The following is a 14111-nucleotide window of genomic DNA, read 5'->3' on the forward strand; positions in this document are numbered from 1 at the left end:
GAGGGGGAGGAGGAGGAGGAGGAGGAGGAGGAGGAAAAAGAGGAGGAGGAAGAACTGGTACTGGTGTAGAAGTACACTCCTTTAATCCCAGCATCATTTGGGAGGCAGCGGCAGGTCTCTGTGATCTCGTCCTCAGAGAGAGGATCCTCTAATGAGGAGCCACCTTCGGGGCAAGTGGAGTAATAGAGTAGCCAAGAGACTGTAAAACAAACACAGGCAGAATCAAGGAGACCCTGAAGTGTCCTTGGCCCGGGTGGGCTGGAATTCGTTTGTGATAGACAGGCCTAACTGCCAATCAGAGGCGAGCTACCTCTTCCAATTCGAGGTGGGGCCTCTGAAGTGCAGGTCGCAATTAGGAAGTGACACGGGGAGGACTGAGGGAACTAGAGAAAAAGGTGTAGGCTGGGGAACAGTGTGGTTTACATGCCACCAAAGCCACCAAAAGAGAAACTAAGTCACGGTGAGGCGAGTAGGTTAGGCTCTTTGAATAGCCGAAAGACTAGCCTTGGAATGTGCTGGGGGAGTTCCTCGGATGACACCACCACCACCCCCGCCCCCGCCGCCCCGCCTCCCCGTGACAGACAGCCAGTCCGGAGAGAGGAGCCTGCCTGCCTGCCTGTAACCTGTAGGAGAGATGGTGGCACCGTCGGACCAACACTGCTGCCACCTGGTGGGAAAATTGGCTATTTCTTTTGTTCTTCACCGTGCGTTTCCATCTCTACAGAGCGCTAAAACCAAGCCTGGAGATGGATGGGTGCAAACCCATGAACCTGGGGTTCGGAAAGCAAAGAGGAACCCCACATAGAAAAATGCACAGCCTTATGAAGCATCGTGTCAGCGTTTCTCGTCCCCCTGTGCACTGGTTTAGGCTTCCGTCTTAGGGCTTCTGCAAATCACATGAGCCAATCTGGGTAACTTTCTTGGCACTTTAATAAGCACTCAGTAAACAAGTTGTGGTTGATCCAAAGGACAACTGAATCAATCAATGTGTAGCCCTCTTCCCTTCCCCAGTATAGATGTTTTACAGACTCACTGTCTTATAGCCTCAGCTAAGTTCTGCAACGTCACTGACCAAATGACTGACTGTGGTTCTGTGATAGGATCCAAGGTCTTGTGCACACTGAGCAAAAGCTGTACCCTGGGCTACACCCCAAGAGCCCCACCACTGTTACTGTTATTGTCAATGTCGTTCTTGAGGATGAGGCTCAGTGGACTCTTCTGCATCTGGAGCTGCACCCACAGGCCAGCGGAATGGCTCTGGACTGTGACATCATAGAATTCCACTCATTTACAGTAGTGAGGGGTTATGAAGCGGTGGCAATGGGTGACCGTATGGGTGTGGATATGGATGGCTGGGTTGGGGACTGTAGAAACAGGTGGGAAGCTGGGCTCAGGAATAGTAGGAATAAGGGAGACTTGAGAATAGGAGTGAGCTTGCTTGTGAGCAGGAGGAGGCTGACCCAGCCCCAGCCTTACTCTCCCCCCCTCCCCTTTTCCTTTCCCCTCCTTTCTTTTCTCCTTTCCCTTCTCTTTCCTCCCTTTGGTCTCATTTTACTTTGTCTTGTCACAGCGTTGCTCTATATCCCAAGCTCACTATACAGCCCAAACCTTTCCTCTCTGCCTCAGACATGGTGGGCTTCTGGTGGGAGATCGCGTGGCCAGCTCTGAGAACAAAACAAGCAGAGCACTGGGTTTGCCTGGCCTCTTCAGTGGGCATGAAGGCCCTGGGCTCTTGTCACAGACTCTTCTTTGGTTCCTAGCACCCAGAAGAGATGGGACCCAACCCTTGGCACCAGGAGCCAGCTCCCAGCTCTTCATAGACGAGCCTAATTTTTTTGATTATCCAGACTCAGACCAAGCTAGCCTTCTTGCCGTGGCCCAGTTTATTGGAGAGAAGCCTGTGACGTTTGTTAATACAGGTATGAACCAGCTTGATAGAGGGGCCTCCCTCCTGGCAGGGCCTGGAAGGAGGCTGTTGCTGACTCTGTCTGGCAGGTTCCAGCCCTGGGCTCTTCCAACACCTCCTGGTGGGCACATTGGTGGTGGCTTTCTTCCTCCTGCTTTTCCAGATCTGCATGCACGTGTGAGTCATGTCTCCATGTCCTTGCCCTACCCCTTCCGAGGACCCAAGTCTCCTATGTGCCTCTCCTCATTTGATCATCTACTCCTCAGGAGCTTCCAGAAAGGAGCCTAGTGATCAGAGCAACAGTAGCCCTGGACCCAGCTGTGAGCCACACACATCCACCCAGCCTTCTGTTGAGAAATAAAGGTGGCGCCTCCTTCCTCCCTGACTGTGCAGTAACCCTCTATGTGGCCATCTATCCCCTACCTCCTCCTTCCTCCCTTTCTTTGAAGGGATCATTCACATACCCCATTCCTCCCAGGCTGCCCAATGATCCTCTTAGTGAGACACACACACACGCACGCACACACACACGCACGCACGCACGCACGCACACACGCGCGCGCACGCACGCACGCGCGCGTCCTTATCTCCTTCCTCCCTCACTACTCGGTGACTAGGTAATCATCCATCCCCTATTCTCCTCCCCCACCCCCCCGCCCCCCAAAACTGGACCAAAGGGTCGTGCTGGCGTTCAGGAAGATCGTCTTTATTAGCGGTCTGTAAAAGCACCTCCCGGGGTCTGTGGCCCCCAGACTGGAGGAAGCCGCGATTGGCCTGTAGCACCAGGGACAAGCCGGGGCCGAGGGCTAAATGTGCCCCTGACAGAAGGGACTGGCCTGGCGCCTGCCCCCAGGGCTGCTCAGCGCTGGAAGGGTCGTAGGGGAGCAATTGCCTCCCTCCCCTCACCCCAACAAATTAGTTTGATGTGGGTGAATAAATAAATAAGATTCCTCAGATTGGTCTCCACAGGAAGGAGCTGTGGGGGTCACCTGCCCTCTCAGGGCCCATATGGGGTGAGTTAGGGTGTCTTCTCTCTCCCGGGTGATGGAGAGCAGAGAGGGATTTGCAGCAGCAGGGCTAGGATGTCCTTGGCAGCGGGGCCACCCCCATGTCCCTTGACTCCTTGGTCCCAGTGAGCCCCATCTCCTCCCATTCCCTTTCATTTTGTTAGCACAGAGACAAGAAGAGGCTCTTCGTCCCGGTCCCCTCTCTTCCTGCCTGCCAATCTGACCTCAGCTCCCAAGGGTATATAGCTCTTCCTTATTCTAAGTCCATCTGTCTTGGGGCTGTCAAGGCAAGGGACTCCTGGCTCTCACCCCCCCACACACACACCGATTAGCCCCAAAGCACTGTCTCCACAGGGGCCGGGGAGGGAGGGTAGGGGGTTCCAGGGCCTAGCCTCAGTCCTGGGTCTGACAAGGAGAGCGTGGTGGGGAACCTCGGGGTCGGAAGAGGCGGCAGGCCCCGCGGCAAATGAGGAAGAACCAGTAGAGCTGGGGTGCGAGGAGTAGCGCGGCGCCCAAGTTGACGTGGGCCGGGATAGCCATGGGCACTGAGAGCAGGGGCAGGCCAGCGTGGCGCCCGTAGGCCCAGTACAGGTAAGGGAAGAGCAGCACCCGGCAGCACAAGAAGCTGAGTAGCATCAGGGCTCCATTCACCTTGTGCAGCAATGTGTGCTGCTGCTTGTACTGTGGACAAGAACAGCGAGGTAGGGCAAGGAGAGGCGGGACTCCCTTCCCACAGTCGCCTCCCCTGCACCCCGCCTATGGCTCCTCCCACACCCGCCCCTGCACCTGGCCAACGCTCTTATTCATATTCTTGGTTTCACTATGTAGCTCAGGCTAGTCCCTAGCTCATAATTTCCGGTCTCAGCCTCCCCAGTGCTAGTGTTAAAGGCACACACCTCCATGCTGAAAGGCTGCATGGAAGTCTTTAAAAAATCCCCCAAAGTCCCCAGCCATATCCACCCCACATCCCCCTCAGATTCCCTCTCACCTGGATGAGGATCTTGCCCAGGCAGACGAAAGGTGTGCTGACCTCGGCCATCAACATGCAGCCTAGAAAGAAATCTCCCTTGCCTTGTCGCCACACCTAGGAGAAAAGGCAAAAGCCTGAGGAGCTATGGCTACCTGAATCTCTCCCCTCAGATACTTTGTGTTCTCTCGTTTGTCTCTCTCTCTCTCTCTCTCTCTCTCATTTCTTTTTTCACGCGCGTGAGTGTGTGTGTGTGTGTCAGTGTGTGTGTCAGTGTGTGTGTGTGTGTGTGTGTGTGTGTGTGTGTGTCCGTGTGTGTGTGTGCACACGCAGGCCAGAAGTCAGTTTCCTCAATTGCTCTGTATTTTATTGAGGACGCACCTTTCACTGAGCCTGGAGCTCACTCATCTGGCTGCACCGGCTGGCCACCAAGCCCTTCTGTTTTCACTACCCTAGACCTGGGATTAAGCACACACTAGCTTTTCAAGAAGACACTGGTCCTTGTGTTTGCAGAGCAATCATGCACTAACTGAGCCATCTCCCCAGCCCTATTCCCTCACCCCATATTTCTTTTTTTTTCCCTTCCTGTGTCAGGAATTCTCTTGTGTCACCCCGGCTGTCTTGGAACTCACTTTGTAGACCAAGCTGGTCTCCAACTCAGAGGTCCACCTGCTTCTGCCTCCTAGGTGTTGAGATTTAAGGGGTGTGTGTGTGTGTGTGTGTGTGTGTGTGTGTGTGTGTGTGTGTGTTTCTTCCTTTGGACAAAGGTCTCGTTCCCCAGACTGGCTTCGAACCCACGATGTAGCAAAGGATGACTTTAAACCTCATATCTCCCTTGCTTGCACTTTACAAACATGCTGACTTTACAAAGTGCTGGCAATGAAACCCAGGATTTCACATGGGCTAGGGAAACACTCTACCAGCTGAACTATATCCTCAGCCCAGACAGACACTGTGTCCTGGATTATTAACACTTGTACACTCTTCTCTCCTTTCGACAACCCTGCAGTTTAAGGAAGTGTGCCTTACACAACAGAGGAAGGATTGACTTCACACACAGGTGAACATTCTAAGACACCCACACTGACTTGTACCTCTTAAGACTCTGGGACGAATGCTGCTCCAGAAGCCCCACCCCAAATCCTGCCACCAGGCACCCCCACTCTGCTGTGCTGGGGAGGGACAGCTTTTCACCCCCCACCCCTGAGTCTCCTGACTCCAGAAGGACTCACCACGGAGAGTGGGAAGCACACCAGCACCATGGCTGCGTGGTGGAGCACCATGAGGAACTCCTTGTGCAGGTAGCCACGCACCACGGCCCAGGTACTGCCCAGGGCTCGGGGCGTCCCGTCTTCTCCTCCATGCCCTTTAACCTGGTGCTTGTGCCAGTGGCAGAGGAACATGGCATAGATGTCGTAGATGAAGTAGGGAACTGCAAACTGTGTGTAGGCCGAGGACAGCCAGTGCCTGCGGGGAGGGGGAGAGAAGGGAGGTGGACAGGATCTCAGCTACTCCCAGGGCAGGATGCTCACTGGGAGTGAGTCAGGGCCATAAGGACTCTCATCATGACTCTGAGTGTTGAGTTACAGATACTGAAACTGAGGGGTGGTAGGAAAGGGACCATCCGAGGCCAACATTCTCCCAAGTGGACCTCGCAACTCCCGGTGCCTCTGTCTTTCTCTCTGTGTGTCTGTCTCTTTCCTTCATCCACCCCTTTCCTCTGCAGTATCATGGGGAGAGGAGACCAGAACATTGGAGATCGGGGGCAATGACAGAAATGAGCTGAGGCAAGATACAAAGATATCCCCAGTTAAGAACCAGTGAGGAAGGTCCAGCCACCTCAGCGATCCTGTGGCCCAGCACCAGCGGACATGACAGCTCTTACGTGCCAGGCACTATGCTGGCACTGAAATATTTACAAAGCAGCAGCAGCAGCTTGTTCACCTCTCACGATACCCATGTTGTGGAGAGGTTAAGTAATGTGGCCAAGGAGTAACCACAGGAGTCCTTGCCATCGGCCCCACTGTCTCAAGGAGGTTGGAGAGTTGGAGACAGTCCCCAGGGCACTGCAGCCTGCCTTTGCTCCAAGGTGGCAAGTCTATTGTTAGTTCAGGTATGGCCAGCACTAAAGAGAAAATGCGGAGTCAAGATGCCAAGAGCAGAGAAAGTCCTACAGACTTTGGAGTAAACAGATACGGGAAGCACACAGATACACAGCGCTGCACTTTTTTTTTTTTTCCCCTTCTCTTGAGTCAGCACAGAAGCTTTCTCTGGTCCAGGGATCCTCAGTCAGGCCTGGGGTGGGGGTGGGAGACAGAAAGTCCCAGAGGGAGCAGAGCAAAAAGCTATCCAGCTAGCCACCATATATCAAGTGAGTGCTGGTAAGGGGTGCAGGTGAGGGGGTGTGGTGAGAACAAAGCCAGCAGCAGCTTACCCAAGCAGGCTGGCCTGGGAGGGGAGGCAGCCCTCTCTTAAAGGGACTCACATTGCAATGTTGTAGAGGGAGGTGGCCAGGAGTCACAGGGGGGCAAGCAGCTCGCTAGAGACAGCAGAAATACAGACAGGTCCCAACTGCACTCAGAGAAGGCTCAGAGCCTGCCTAGGGGTGGAAGCCATAGGACTCTGGGATGTGGAAGAACTAGAAGGGTTGACAAGTGAGGCGTTAGATTCCGTTCCTGCTCTCTCAGCAATTAGGTGCTCAGAAGGAAGGACAGCTGTTGTCCCCAGGATTAACCCTGATCCTCCCACCTACCTAAGGATTAAAGGTGGAACAAGGCCAAGAACAGACTTGAGGTTGGGAATGCAAGAGCCAAAAGGTGACCTCTAGCTAAGAATAGGTGAGAAGGAAGTGCCCAGCACCAGGCTTCTCTTGGACCCTTTAGCTGGGGAAGGGTTTGGGAGAGAGCAAGGGAAAGTCACATCATGGAAAATAATCCTAATATGTAATTACGGAGCTGCAAGCTGTTCTGGGCACTTAATACACTCAGTTTCTCCCTACAGAAGCTGTTCTGGGGAGGAATGTGACCTCACTTTAGGTCCTAAGAGGAGAGAACTCTCCCATAGGAAAAGAAGAGACAAACAGACACCAGAAGGCAGATGGAGACCAGGGTCACCCAGATAATGTCCCCCGAGGCTCAAAGGACAGCACAGAAGGGCATTAGAGCCAGAAGCTATGAGTCAAGGAAGGGCATCCTGGCCACACAGCAAACTTGCAGCAGTCAGTGGCGAGCTAAAATGGGCAGATCAGCACCACGGACAGGGCCAGTGTCCCCCTTCACCCTCCTCCCACCCCACTGCTCAGGCCTGGGCCTTTTGGCAGCACCAAACACTGCAGTAGCTGCCAGTGCCAAATTTTGGCCTCCTCACCCCCAACCCCCATGGCTTGACCCTCAGTGGCCTTGCTGTGTCATCCCTTTCTCTTCTGCCTTGGACCCAAGCTGAGGCTAGACATGGATTCCAGAAGGCGTGGAGAGGTGAGCCTGGCGTGGTGAGGAGGCACTCAGTCAGGTACTGGATAGAAACAGAGCAGGATTGATGCAAGCATTGGAGAAGACATGGTTGATGTTCAGAACCTATGACAAGCGCTAGGAAGCCGACCAGGAACTGCTTTGAGGATTTCCTTTGATCCCTACCCCTGCTTCCTCGCTTCTGACCTTTAAGGCAGGGCAGGATAAATTTATCCCCGGTATTGAGTTGCAGCAATCACATGAACTTTCTTGGGCCCAAGTTGAGGGACCACTACAGATTGGGGGATCCTAGGTCCTACATATGCACACTGGGGCCTGGGCAGGGATGGTCGTGAGGCACTTACTGGTCATCTATGATGTGCTTGCAGGATGTGGAGACTATGTAGCCAGCTGTGGAGGCCATGATGGCTTGGACAGAGGACACCAGCCTAGGAAGACAGAGGAAGGAGTGAGAATAAGGTGTGTGCCTCCATTTCTCCTCTTACTACAACAGTCACTGTGTTTTGGGAACCGTACTTCTCAGGATTCCTCATAGCCTCCTCCTAAGCCAGGCTCTCCCACCATCACTTTCAGCCAAGCTGTGCTTAGCTTCTATCCCTCCATCCCGCCTCTCCCAGCCTTCTTCATTCCTAGTTTGTGGCAGTGGAATCTTCTTCCTCGCAGGACACCAAGGAGGCCATCCTGAGGTAAGCCAGTGTTGGGAATGGCTAATTGAGATCTCTCCCAGGGGAGGGAGGGAGGGGACCCGTGAGGACTAAGGGAGTACCCCATTGTCCCTGCACCCTTTGGCCACCCAGTCACCATATCATACTTATAGTCACTGGCCCCATGGTGACCCCAAGCTCACCCACCCACCCACCCACCCCACCACTTTCCACTATTTCCCTGATTGTTACCATGGTTCCTGTTCCTGATGGCCCTAGTCTAGGGATGCACAAGTTTCAATGCCTACTTTTCTGTTCCTTCACCCCAAACATAAGCCCTGAAAAACACAGTCTTGCCCCTCAGCTTGCTCCCGGGTGTCTTGTGGGACTGTTTAGTCACATGCTGCCCTGCTTTAGAGGGAGGATAGGAGGGTGAGGAGGGGAGCAAGAAGACCAAGCTGAATAGTAGACCAGATGGCTGGGTTTCAATGAGGTCCAAGGAGGAAGGAAGCTTGGATGTAAGCCTGCCCACCGCCACACAGCCCAGGGGTGTGCTGGGGTCCCTTTCCCACGAAGCCTGTTGGAGAGAGGGGCTGAACTCAGGGAGGGCATGCCATTTACCTGGCGGAGACAATGACTGCGTCGGCCTCCTCCCAGCGCAGCTGGGGCAGCCTCTGGAGCGTGTTCTTGGATAGGAGGAAGAGTCCGGGGAACACCACCCCCCCAGCCACCATTGGGGTAAGCATGGTGACTTGGACCCAGGCAGGGAGACCAGAGGGTCCAGAAAGGACAGGAAGGCCAAACTGAGGGAGGGAGTTGGAGGTGGAGAAGGGATGGCCAAGCTAGTGAGGGAGAGAGAAGGAGGGAGGGGGAGGCACAAAGGGGCCAGGGCGGGGACAGGATGGGACAAGAGGGCCAGTTCAGGGCAAGGGAGAAAGGGACTTCAATGAGACTGGGGACACAGAAAGAAAGGGCTAGCTAGGTAGAGTAGAGAGAGGGGGTGGGAGAGCGCCGGTGAGAGGATGGGAAGAGACTACCAAGGGAGGACTTGATGAGAGGACCAAGAGGGAGAGGGGACAGGAGGAGGAAGATGCAGTGGGGGAGGGGAGGGAGAACCGCGGCAGGTGGGGGGGGGCTTACGTGGAGAGGCTGGGAGGGCCCAAGGAGGCGGGGTGGGGGACGGTGGTGCCAGCCCTGAAAAAAGGGAGGGAGGAAAGGACGGAGCCGAGCGGAGGAGCGGCTGGGCAAACGGTCACCAGTCAACACTGCTCTCCCGCCACCACAGGCTACCACCATCTCCTCCTGCTGCTGCCACAGCCCTGCTGCCCCGTGCACACACTGCACATGGCATTATAGAGTTGGTGCCCAGCCCCCTGCCCCCTCTGTGAGGAGGGGGAGGGGGAGGGGAAGCCACCAGCTTGGGGAGGGCGGGAGAGGGGGAGGGAAATGATGGCACCGACCAGACACCAAGAAACCGGACCTGCAGCAGCGTTGTCTCCCATGCAGCTCTGAGCCACAGCAGCGGCTGCGACAGAGATGGGGGGGACAGGGAAAGAGGGAGGGGGAGGCCCTTAAAGAGACAGGAGCTGCAGCGCAGGGGGCTGCTGGGGACAAGGGCTGAGGGAAGGGATGGCTCTTCTCTTAGCCCCAGACACCCTCACCTAGTAGGGGTACTGAGCCGCCTTTCCTGTCAGCACTTTAAAAATGTCTGGCATTTCCTTCTGCTGAAGCTTGTAAACATAAATGTGTGTCCCTCAGTGGCCTGCAGGGATCTCAGCTTAGGGGGTGCTCACTCCAGCCAAGAAGATCTCCTGAAGAAGGCAGCCTGAATAGGTGGTGTTTCTTCCTTTCTCTGAAGGGGACACTGAAGGCATGGATAGGAACAAAACCATCTCACAGTGTCCTTCAGACCTAGAGCCACCACCACCCCCCATTACACCCGCTGCTCCAGTCAGAGGGAGTGGAAACCAATGTGCACTGGGCGCCTGGCTTGCAGTCCGCCTTACACCACCCGAGTCATTGCCTCACTAGTGTGACAGCACTGGGGAATCTATGCTCCTCTGCTCTTTGGAGGTCAGGAAATGGTCCTGAGGTGTGAGCCAAGATCCCCAGGATCAGAAAGTTAAGTGACAGGAACTAAATGGGGAGAGATGGCTGGCATATGGATGGATGGCAGAGACCCCTAGCACTAGGGTAATAGGAAGAAACACTAGGCATCATGTGGTCCTGGTGGCACTCCACAGGCTGAAGCAGGAGGATCACTCCTGGTAGCCAGCTCGGGCTGCAGAGGAAGTGCTAGCCTGGAGGAGAGGATAAAAAGTGGGTTTGAAGAGAAGAGGGCACTGCCTTGAAAACCCATGTGGAGCATGGAAGCTGGGCCCCTTCCTCAGGCTACACAGCCTCCTGGAGTCCCTTTTTCCTTGTTGCCTTGGTTCCCATTCCTCTGCCACTCCCCAGAACAGTCCTGTTAATGAAGAACCTGGTGGCTGGCTGACTCAACTCCCTCCTTTACTCTAAGGGGAAGCACAGCCCACTGCTTTGGCCAGGGTAATTTAGGCCTAGACCACAACTACTACTCACTCTTCAATGGCCTCTAGAGCCAGGCCTTTCCCAAACCCATCTGTCCTTCAGACTTGTATATCACGGGGACTGACACCTAACTGTACTTTGGGTTTCTCACTGACCCTGAGACGAGCCTCAAAACCTACTGACAACCTTTGCAGCCCACAGCCCACTCCCTCTGCGCCCTAGAGGAAGGGGCCGATTTGCTATTTTGTGCCGCCCTCTAGTGGCAGTCTGTGGGAATGGTTGAGGGAAGTCTTGACTCCCGCAGGAGTTGGGGATAGTATTAGAGACCATTGTGGACCTGGAAACTTCACCTAAGGAAAAGAGGCCCACTCCCCCAGGTCTTACCACAGACTGAGCACATACTCTGTTGATGCTTCTTAAATCTTCTAGGGTTGAGGAAGGAGAAGCCAAGGCTTAGAGGGTTTTTTTTAAAGTGTCACAATAACACAACTATGTACATTTGTAATGTAGGATTTCAAGTTTGTGTTTGTTTCACTCCAGGAAAATCCAGAGACAGTGGTGCCAGGAGGTACACAGGAGGCAGAGCCCTGAGGGTGCGTAGGAGGGGAGGCAGGCATATGGGGATGCACAGGAAGTGGAGGCAGAGGAGACAGAGCCCTGGGAGTTCCAGGCAAATTCCCAGCAAATTCCCAGGCTAGTCAGGAATACATGGGAAGATCCTGTCAAGAATGAAATGCACTTAGCATAGCCTGAGCTATGAAGGGACAGGCCCGAAATCCCAGTACTCAGAAGGCTCAGGAAGGAGGGTCACCAAGAGTAACAGGATAAAACAAAAACAGAACCTTTCAAAAGTTACAAGATTTTAAAGAGAGATACCCTGCCTTAAAAAAAAAATCCACAGAGACACACACACACAGAGACACACACACAGAGACACACACACACACACACACACACACACACACACACAGACACACACACACACACACACACACACAGAAACACACACACACACACACACACACACACACACACACACACACACACACACACACACACACAGAGCAAAACAAAAAGGACCAAAACCACCAGGTCTCGAAGCTGTGATACTGAGCTGGACCAGAGCTTGTCGGCCACAGACCTGGTCAAGGAGCCGGGAGCTGACTCTGCACAGCACAGACTAAAGCAGAGTGGGAGGGGCTTCGGGGTTTGTGTTTTTGATTTCCGTTTTCTCTGCTGGGGATTTCCACAGACACCTTGGTAAACTCTGCCTTTGGGGGCTCCGGGCTCCATACCCAGCATTGAGAAGAAGGAAAAGAAACAGAACAACCCCCGAGCACTGCTTTCTGCACACTCCCTGTCCCGGCTCCACCCTGGCTTTGTTCACCTTTATATTAACAGCCCGAGGGCCCAGCCTCTCCCACAAACACATTTTCCCCAGTATTGCGGGCGTTGCCAGCATAAGATAGTATCTCCTTAAATTCGAGTCTGAGTTGTCAGCTAAAAAGAAACCAATTTCAGTAAGACAGCTCAGCAAATAAAGGTGCTTGTTGCCAAGACTGAATTCAATCCCCGGAACACATGGAGGAAGGAGAGAACCAACTCCAAGTTGTCCTCTGACCTCCACATGTGAGCCTTGGCATGTGCACCCCCTCCGATTAAATGTAAAGAATTCTAAAGAAATGAAATGCTCAGTTGTTAGCGCTTGGGAGAGCAAGACAGAAACATCCCCGTTTCAAGGCCGGGTTGGATTACAGAGTAAAGCTCTATCTCAGGGGAAGGAGACTGGGGGGCTGGGTGGGAGAGCGTCTGCCTGGCTCACTGGCCCTGGCTTGGGTTCACAGGCTGGCTCTGTGTTGCTTGACTGGAGCCAAGGTCCTTTTGCTTCCCCAGGGTATCTTGTAGGTCCTACCTCTGCACCTCCTCGATGCCCACAGCCCTTAGAGACGCATGTGATCCTCACATGTCCCCCATGGAAAAGAGAAATTACTATTAGACCCATTTCCAAAGCAGGAACCTGAACTTCTGTGATTCCACTGTGGCAAAAGATTCAGCTAACGGCCCCGCCCACACTGTCCTGCATCCTCCTGAGTTGACTCCAGCTCCCCTTCAGATGCTCCCCGAGCTGTGGCCCCAGGAAAGATACCCACACTTCCCATCTTACTTGGACGCCACCAAGACGGCCTCTTGCCTCTCCATCCGCAAACTGGTTTGGTTCTGCAGTCCCCAGCAGAAGACAGCAAAGCACAGTGGGAAGAAGGCACACCCCAGGAGGAGTAACAGGGCCATGCCTGTCTGCAGAAGAGAGATAGAGCCATGAAAACAATACTTTTCAGACCCCTCACCAGCACCCCCAGCTACCAGCACCCCAGAGACACAAGGGCCCATAAGCCCCACTTCTCAGTCGTCACTGTAAGTCACCAGGCCTGAAGTCTAATCTCTTTTGGGTCCTTAGTGTACGTTTTGTTTGTTCTAAGACAAGGTCTTACCATATCTTCCAGGCTGGCTTTGAACTCCTAACCATCCTGTCTCAGCTACCTAAGGTGTAAGGGTGCAGACCCGTGTGCCACACCTGGCCTTAATGTACTTTCACATTTATCCAAGGTGACAACTGGGCATACATTTGTTTGCGTCTTTTTTCCTTTGAGTTAGGGTCCTGTGTACCTCAGGCTAACACCAAAATTTCTACGTGGCCCAAGCTGGTCTTGAACTCCTTGTATTCTGTATCTCCCTCCTCAAGGCTAGGGTTACAGATGTGTATCACACACCCTATCACTTTGTTTTAAACCCAGTTTAGACTATTTCAGTTTTTTCTGTAACCCGTGGTCCATATTTCCAAAACATATCACATTCAGCTTTTTATGGAAGCACAGAACAGCACTCCCATAACTGAGGAAAAGGGATCACAAGTTGGAGACCATCATGCATGACATAGCAAGACCCTGTCTTAAAATTAACAAAACAGGGAGCTGGAAAGATCACTCAGTGATTAAGAGCACTGACGGCTCTTGCAGACGATCTGGGTTTGATTCCCAGCACCCATACGGTGGCTCACAACCATCTGTAACTCTAGTTCCAAGGGACCTGATGCCCTCTTCTGACCTCCTTGGGTACTGCATGTATATGCAGGCAAAACACCCATACATAAATAAAATACTTTTTTTTTTTTTTTTTTTTTTTGAGACAGAGTTTCAGTGAAGCCTGACTGTCCTGGAATTTGTTTTGTAGATCAGGCTGGCCTCAAAAATTACAGAGCTCTGCCTGCCTCTGCCTCCTAATGCTAGGATTAAAGGCATGTGCCACCATGACTGGCTAATAGATCTGGAAAAAGAGGTGCAACTCAGGGATTGGGAGACCCTGGGTTTAATCTTTGAGACAGAGACAGAAAGATGAGAGAGAGAGAGAGAGAGAGAGAGAGACAGAGAGAGAGACAGACAGACAGACAGAGACAGACAGAGAGAGAGAGACAGAGAGAGAGAGACAGAGAGAGAGAGACAGAGAGAGAGACAGAGAGACAGAGAGAGAGAGACAGAGAGACAGAGAGACAGAGAGAGAGACAGAGAGAGGGAAAACTCTCACAACCAAACCCCG

The 14111-nt window shown here is 53.4% G+C and overlaps 2 protein-coding genes across 2 annotated transcripts; one reads left to right on the forward strand and one right to left on the reverse strand.

The window, feature by feature from the left end:
• Window positions 1–1306: 1306 nt before the first annotated feature.
• C2H16orf92 (chromosome 2 C16orf92 homolog) lies at window positions 1307–2292 on the forward strand. The gene is made up of 4 exons (XM_032892635.1): window positions 1307–1376; window positions 1761–1919; window positions 1996–2083; window positions 2173–2292. Exons 1-4 carry the CDS (start codon window positions 1307–1309, stop codon window positions 2192–2194), a joined length of 339 nt encoding a protein of 112 aa, XP_032748526.1. The 3' UTR covers window positions 2195–2292.
• Window positions 2293–2591: 299 nt separating this feature from the next.
• On the reverse strand, window positions 2592–9517 carry Tlcd3b (TLC domain containing 3B). Its single transcript, XM_032892636.1, has 5 exons — window positions 8613–9517; window positions 7692–7775; window positions 5113–5347; window positions 3902–3997; window positions 2592–3594 (listed from the first exon to the last, which is right to left on the reverse strand). The coding sequence occupies exons 1-5, from the start codon at window positions 8735–8737 to the stop codon at window positions 3307–3309; spliced, it is 828 nt and encodes a 275-aa protein (XP_032748527.1). The 5' UTR covers window positions 8738–9517; the 3' UTR covers window positions 2592–3306.
• Between the last annotated feature and the right edge of the window lie 4594 nt (window positions 9518–14111).

Source organism: Rattus rattus, chromosome 2 (assembly GCF_011064425.1).
Source record: "Rattus rattus isolate New Zealand chromosome 2, Rrattus_CSIRO_v1, whole genome shotgun sequence".
Lineage (NCBI taxonomy): Eukaryota > Metazoa > Chordata > Mammalia > Rodentia > Muridae > Rattus > Rattus rattus.